The sequence below is a fragment of the Acipenser ruthenus genome, chromosome 37, assembly GCF_902713425.1.
Source record: "Acipenser ruthenus chromosome 37, fAciRut3.2 maternal haplotype, whole genome shotgun sequence".
Classification (NCBI taxonomy): domain Eukaryota; kingdom Metazoa; phylum Chordata; class Actinopteri; order Acipenseriformes; family Acipenseridae; genus Acipenser; species Acipenser ruthenus.
The window spans coordinates 10,433,965-10,442,138 of NC_081225.1; the positions used below are offsets into that span (position 1 = coordinate 10,433,965).

General features: G+C 41.9%; 1 protein-coding gene across 1 annotated transcript in view; it reads right to left on the reverse strand.

Annotated features, from left to right (window-relative positions):
• Positions 1–4,322: 4,322 nt before the first annotated feature.
• Positions 4,323–8,174, reverse strand: part of LOC131706841 (early growth response protein 3-like) — a 7,234-nt gene continuing 3,382 nt past the window's right edge. Inside the window, exon 2 of the mRNA XM_059008684.1 lies at positions 4,323–7,424. Within this exon, the coding sequence (XP_058864667.1) occupies positions 6,349–7,424 (1,076 nt within the window). The 3' untranslated portion in view covers positions 4,323–6,348. The remainder of the gene's footprint in view (positions 7,425–8,174) is intronic.

The following is an 8,174-nucleotide window of genomic DNA, read 5'->3' on the forward strand; positions in this document are numbered from 1 at the left end:
GGACCCCTTTGCTGTCTGTCAGAGACCGGCAAATTTCAACACGTGAGTGAATGCAACACTTTTTCTTAATAAAATTGTTTTTTTTTTTTTAAGATTTTGTTTAAGACTGCAGGAAATGACTTGAATGGGCCCTCAGTTTCATACTTTTGGAAGGTAAGCAGTTATTGTAGTTAAAACAGAAATGAAATATCAGACCTCGAGATTGACCAACATTATAATTTGGTCCTGACCCAGGATTTTTTTTTTGTAATTGAATTTAATTCCGTATTGTCGCCACATTGAAACATTACAATATAGAGCCAAATAATATTAGTAAGAAGTCAATTGAGACAAGCCCCTGATAACATTATACCTTCTGTTATTATCAAACTGTTTAATACCGGCGATTTTTTAATTTAATTTTTATGTTTTAAATCGTTTTCTGCATTTTAAAGTATAAGTTTAAAGCAACATTGTCTGTGTTGATGATTATGATAAATGTATTGGTTTGGTTATCAAACAAACAAACAAACAAAAGCCTTGCATGTTTTTTTTTTGACCCGCCCCAAGTGTAAAACTAAAAATTCTCCGACAGCGTTTTAGACTATCCGTGTTTTCCGCAGCAAACGGATTCCTCGGGTCCGAAAGAGTTGAACTGAGTCCCAGAATTGTCAGCACCAGTCTTACCAGTCCCAGCAGTAGCAGCACCAGTCTTACCAGTTCAAGCAGTAGCAGCACCAGTCTTACCAGTCCCAGCAGTGTCAGCACCAGTCTTACCAGTCCCAGCAGTGTCAGCACCAGTCTTACCAGTCCCAGCAGTGTCAGCACCAGTCTTACCAGTCCCAGCAGTGTCAACACCAGTCTTACCAGTCCCAGCAGTGTCAACACCAGTCTTACCAGTCCCAGCAGTGTCAACACCAGTCTTACCAGTCCCAGCAGTGTCAACACCAGTCTTACCAGTCCCAGCAGTGTCAGCACCAGTCTTACCAGTCCCAGCAGTGTCAGCACCAGTCTTACCAGTCCCAGCAGTGTCAGCACCAGTCTTACCAGTCCCAGCAGTAGCAACACCAGTCTTACCAGTCCCAGCAGTAGCAGCACCAGTCTTACCAGTCCCAGCAGTAGCAGCACCAGTCTTACCAGTCCCAGCAGTAGCAGCACCAGTCTTACCAGTTCCAGCAGTGTCAGCACCACTTACCAGTTCCAGAATTGTCAGCACCAGTCTTACCAGTCCCAGCAGTAGCAGCACCAGTCTTACCAGTTCCAGCATTAGCAGCACACGTCCCAGCAGTGTCAGCACCAGTCTTACCAGTCCCAGCAGTGTCAGCACCAGTCTTACCAGTCCCAGCAGTGAATAGAGTCATTTTAGGTTGGTGTTGTTTTTGCTGGAAGATTTGTTTAAAAAAAATATGTGTCATGAAATTTCAAACATCATCCAAGGTGGGTCAAAAGAGTTATATTGCTTTGTAGTTTGAATTAATAGTCTCCAGGCTTCATGAACAGGATATGCAGGGGACGTGGGTAGACAAAAATTAGATTTTTGCCTCAGTAAAAATCTATTCCTAGCTACACCCCTGAGTTGTATGGTAAAACTAATCAATAGGTCGACTAGTCTCTTATTAATGTATTTCATAATGTATGGAGCCTCTTCTTGTGAAGGTGCAGTTTTGCAAAGCTTTGATGTTTGAGCACTGTGTTTTAAAACTGTTTGTTTAGTTTATTTATTTATTTATTTATCTATTTATTTATTTATTTATTATTACTATTTATAAATGTTCTAAAATGTCATGTATATGTTAATGGACTGCAGCAGCACACTTTGGTTCCTCTGAAACAGAAGCTGTGTTTTAGCAGCAGTCTTTCATGTTTGGCAGGGAGCGATGTTATGAAGGGATATCGTTGAAAGCTTCTTAAGCACTCTTAGGTTGTTCATGTCCCAGTGTTGTAACATTCATGTGAAATCCTGCTCTTTCAAATACACAGGCCTGGAGTAAAAACTGCATTTGAGAGTCCAGGATCCTAAAGGGAGGAAAGCCAGACAAATCAGACGCGGACAGCAAGGTGATTGTCAGCAACACAATATATTTACTGTCTTAGTTTTCTGGTTTTGCTCACAGTGAAAATGGTACAACAATACATATTGTCATTCAAATGCGTTATGCATTAATACCAAAAACACTTGCATTGCAACAAACAAAATGAGCCCAGGAAACATGGGCGAAAAACTCACCTCCACAAAATAATAATAATAATAATAATAATAATAATAATAATAATAATAATAATCATTGTAATTAAGCACAGTATACCTTAGTATAAGGTAATAGAAAAAAATCAATGAAATAAAAACATCCACAAAATATATTACAATTCTCTTTTTTTTCTTCTCTTCAAAGTCTTTATTCAAAAAACTTTTTTTTCTAAAAAATATCGTTCCCCCAGGTTTGTTAAAGCCTGCACATTATATATATATATAATAGTTTTTGTTGTTTGATATTCACGTACCATAAACTACACTTTTTTTTCATGCAGAAAAAAACAGTACAAACCTTTTGGCTTTCGAAGTCAAAGGCAAAAGTTTAAAGCCCAGTTTTATTTTATAATTATTATTATTATTATTATTTATTTTTTTATTTTATTTTTTTAGAAACGTGACAGTTTTCGTGCAGTGGCATGCAACTCAACGGTACATGAAGAGGACGCCAATAAAGTTGTGATCAAATCCTCGTGTTATATGATGAACAAGACAACTTAAAACCGGCCAGGTAGAACCACACCCAGGGGCTGTGGAGCACACAGGAGGTTAGTAATAACGTACAATCATTTAATAAATGCTGCAGTGCACAATCCAGTCATATCCCATCAAGGGTCAGCTTTTAAAACACAACTTGAGCCCAAATATAGGCCTTTCACCACGATAGCTAGGTCCTAGTTTATGATTTCAAATGGATCAAAGATGAGTGTCAGGTGGCTTGTATGTGCGTTTGCATCCGATGTTAACGACAAACTATATTATTTAAATATTGTTTTTTAATTAAATGTTGTAAAAAAAAATACAGTTCAGAGTGAGGAGTAAGATACCAAATTATTTAAACCCACTCAAGGTCAGAACGGCAGGGTGGTCGTCGGACAGTAAATTGATATAACATCCTGTATGCAATTCTAACATATCAAAAGATCCATCAAATAAACCCATTTTAATATGTTTGATTAAGGACACAGTTTTATTTCCTCTCTGTAGCCGTTCATGTAATTGAATATTTCTGTACACAGTGGGGTTATTTATCCAAGCTGGGTAACTTGAGTTTAATGACGTTCTCAAACTTAAAAAGACAAATTCACCTCCTGCGCATACAGCAATTAGTAACACGACGTTACTCAGCAGAGCAGAACATAATTGAAGCTGAAATACACATAGAAAGCGCATTTCAACTTTTAAAAACGAGATGAGCGACTGAAGGTTTTTCTTTGATTTTAATTTATTAAAACGCCCCTCTTAAGATGTTACAACACAGTTTGAGTTTGAACCCAAACTACAGCATGGTGTCGCTTTTGCTGACACATCAATCAAACATACTGCGTGTTTGTTTCAAAAGTTTACTGTCGATGTTAATAATATACAGTCTGTGGAAACCGGCGCTGGAATCGCATTATATTTGAATCTGAAAAAAAAAGATGTTTGCTTGTTTTAAATGTAACCTGCATCGGTGGCATCTGCCGGGAGCTTTGAAAGGTCTGCTCCAAATCTCGAGTTCCGCACTAATTGGAGAAGGAATGGACGTTTGCCAAAACTACTGCGCGGCCAGCATCCCAGAACACGAAACAAAAGGAAATCTTGAGAGACTTTACTGCTGAACTTTCCACCAGCGGACTCTCTAGTGGCGTTGTATCTGCTGCAGGGTGTGTATATAGAGGCCAGCCGGGTCAGGGGAGGGCGAGGGGGGGGGGGGTGGGGGGGGGGTATTTGTATCTGCCTGTTTAGCCAATGGGAGCGTGCTTTCTAGAGAGTTACAGAGACTCTAAATGAACCCTTTTGGTGTGATGGAGTACCGTGACTGGATGTGAGTGCAGCGTACCCAGCAGCAAACTCAACTTCTCAACCTCTTGCAGCAGCCCATCTTTAAACCCGTGCTTCCTAAAACTGTCCCCAGGCTCTCCTCAAACCCAGCGAGCAAAACTAAAGCAAAAAAAAATCCACATTATAATATATATATATATATATATATAGATATATATATATATTCTGATGCTTCCCCTGCTTCAATACCAAAAGATAATAACATCCATATATATATATATATATATATATATATATATATATATATATATATATATATATATATATATAAACTGCACATTAGGGTAGAAGTAGGATTATCCATTTAATTCAAGCATTAGTCCAATTTGGACTGGATAATCTGCTGACTTTAACACTAACATACATCTATTGTATGTAGGTTGCATTCCCAAAAATATTGCATCAGTATAATATTGTAACACGTTTAATGCAATGAAGAAGATACCAAGATACCAATCGACTAAAACTTTCCAAATTATGTCGCTATGCAAGAGCTGGAGCTTTTTAGAGTGACAGAGGCTGAAAAGACAAGCCAGCCTATGGCTTTACTGTAGGGTTAAGTCACCCAGATATGAAGAGCCTTCCAGCAATATACTCTTAACAGCATGCTTCAAAACACTGGGAGCCGGGACTCTGTCAGATTGCTTTTAAAAAAAAAAAAAGAGTTAAATTGTTATTAGTTTTGTTTCATTTTCTTAGGTCTGGCCCATGTCTTTTAAATATTGAACATGTTTGAACATTGCAAGATTCTACTGCAGGGTCTCAGGTGTGACGTTATCAGAGTGTCACTGTCTCAAAGCTCCACAACCCTAAAACAAGACATCAAATCACTACCTCGAGTCCCAGCGATCTGTGCAAACTGGACTACTGAATTGCACTACAATCTCTTATATTTACAGAAAGTGTTCCCTCTTTTAATAAAATCTATATACATTCAGTCTATATAAAAACAAAACTTAACACTGGAAACGGCAGCTGCTGCTTTACATTCTGTTTATAAAAGTTTACATGGGTGTTAAACTCCCTGTGGTATTAAAACTTTAGCGATGTGGCAAGACACCCTCAAGCCAGAGTCTTACACCCCTGCGTTATTTTCAAAAACAGTACAGATCTCAATTACTTCTGGACAGAATTCTATAAAGAACTTGTACTTGAGTACTGTTGAATAGAATGATATAGTTCTGTAATATTTGGAACTGCAGGAATATTGCAGAACTTGGATGACATGCACCAGTTATTCAATTAACTCCAGCATGACAAAGTACTGTCACCTGAAACAAAATTGCTGTTAATTTGGGCAAATTTACTGTACCGTTCTGTATAAAAAAAGTGCTTAATATCCCACATGGAGAAAAGCTAAGAATGGCCGTTTCGTTTCCTGATCTTCCTGATAAATTCAATAATCTGTCTCCAGTATGCATGCTTTCGGATACCATAATATATGCTACAGAATTCTAAAGCTGTTTCTTGTACTTTTTGGATCGGCTGTGTTGGGCATGGTCCCACCCCGATCACCTTCCAAGATTACAACTCCTTTAGAGGGTTTGTCAACTTTAGAATTCTCCAGAAATAAACTAAAAATCTAGGATCATAATCAACAACATTGCGAAAGACTGGGCTGCATTGAAAAGGGCCCTTTGACATTCCCACTGAACACTTGCTAAAGTCAGATTCTTTTTTGGCACAATTGCATTTTTAATATATAAGCTGTAGTGAAATCAGATACAAAACTGGTTGAACTGACTCAAGCAGCCGTCAAAGGCAAACGTCCCGACAGCAAAGCCCCAATCTTTAGCGCCTACAAGCAGTTCATTGTTGTTGGTGTTTTTATTTTTTTTAAAAGACAGCTTTGCAAAGTAAAAACTCAAAACAAATAATGAAATATTGAAGGGCCACCAAAAGTAGCCCATCCCATACCCCTCCCCCATTCTGGTTTCTATAAGTGCATTTTTTTCAATCTGGATTCGCTGCTAAAGACCGTCTGGAATCAGACTGGTTTTAAAGGAACATCATTGACGGCACGTTTGCACTGCAGTGTCCCACGAGCCCAGCACTCTCTCTCTTTCTCTCTCTCTCCCCTGCCCGCGATGGGTCAGGGCAGCAAGACCCACGTCGTGTGGAATAAACGCCACAAACACAAAAACAGTCCAGCTTCAAAACAAACAAACAATAGAAAAAAACAAGCTGCAAGTCCCATTTTTTTTTTCTTCCAAAGAGAAAATACCAGGTGAGGTTGGTGCAACGGGGGACCCTTTGCAGTAATGTGCAGTGTCACTTCCCGCTTCAGTCCAGTTTTACGCACATGTGGTCACCGTCAAGGAGCTGCTGCAGGAGACCGGAGGGGAACCGTGGCCGCCTGCGGCAGCCGTTTTCTCCGCCAGCTTTTTGTCTTTCTGCTTGAGGTGCACCTTGGCGTGCCGCTTGCGCTCGTCGCTTCGGGCGAACTTGCGGCCGCAAAACTCGCAGGCGAAGGGCTTCTCGCCGGTGTGGGTGCGGATGTGGGTGGTCAGGTGGTCGCTGCGGCTGAAGGAACGCATGCAGATGCGACACTGGAACGGCTTGTGGCCCGTGTGGATGCGCAGGTGGCGGGTCAGCTCATCGGAGCGTGAGAAGCGCCTGTCGCACCCTTCAGCTGGGCAGGCGTGGGGACGCTCGTGGACGGGGGTCTTGCTGGGCCGATTGGGGTATTTCCGGAGGCGGATGGGCTTCAGGGTGAGTGTCGGTGGAGGTTGATGGTGCTGGGAAGGATGGTGGTGCTGGTGGTGCTGCCCACCTGCATAGCCCGGGTGGACCTGCTGCTTGTCTTTGAAAGCTCTGAGAGTCTCCAGTGGGGTGATGGGGGGCGGGTTAATACGGATGGGGTCCATGCTCTGGAAGGGTTTGTGCTCCATAACGCTCACCTCCCCCTGGTGGTGGAAGAGGTTGTAGTCCGGGATCATGGAGAACAGGTTGCTGTCCATGGCAGGCTTGGCCGGGTGGTACTCTGCGCTGGAGTAAGGCAGCGCGGTTGTGGTCGGGGGGCTGTGGAAGGAGACCTGATCCTGGTACATATCGCTGCAGCTGGAGTAAGGGGGCAGCGGGGTGCCATACACCTGCTCCAGCTCCGAGGCCTGGCCCGCGGGGGAGGAGGTGTGTGTGCTGAGGGCTCCGGGGGAGGGAGACACCCCCAGGATCCCCGCGCTCACCAGGCTGATGATGTTGTTGTCCGAGCCCCAGCCCGAGCCCCCCAGCCCGCTCGCAGGGGGGGTGTCGAAGGCAAACTTGCCCAGGTAGGTGACTGTCTGGCCGCTGCGGTTGGGCTGGAAGGAGCCGCTGTACTGGAGGTCCTGGGCCGCCTTGTCGCTGCCCATTCCCAGCTCCATCATGTTATCTGGGGAGGGGAAGAAAAAAAATCAATCAGTACTCATGATATCTGCCGTAGCTTCAAAACCAGTCAGAATTACTGTGTTAAGTGTCAGGAAAACTACAAAGCAGTATATTATTCATTAACATTATTCAGCAGGTTTCATTCGACTTTATGAAGCAAGATGAGTTCATTCTATAGGGTGATGCTAAACCTTTGGCCACAGCTGTACAGTGAAGAAGGCACTAAAAAAGGTCTGTCTACGCGACAGAGTTTCTTGTAGTTTTACCAGCACACTGAGATTGCTGATAATAAAGTAAGTTTTGAGGTTGTGTTATTATTTTGGTTACTGTATATTTCCAATAGTGCCTGATTGGGATGCTGTATACTGACGATATACACAGTGCTGCCCAGAATTATTGATACGCCACTTTCCATTTCACTGCTGCAGACGGCTCTAATTCACAGTGATTTGTTGATGTTAGGAAATATAGATGTCTGTGTATTATAAATAAAAACACTCTGAGGAAAACATGAGTTTGAAATTATAAAGCTAAATACATCAACAACAAACAATAAAATGGAAATAAAAATGGTTTTGACATATTTGATTTCATCGCTTGTTTATAAAAACTTAAAAAAAAAAAAAAAAGATATGAAAGGCTTGTAACCAGGAGGTCCCCGGTTCAAATCCCACCTCAGCCACTGACTCATTGTGTGACCCTGAGCAAGTCACTTAACCTCCTTGTGCTCCGTCTTTCGGGTGAGACGTAGTTG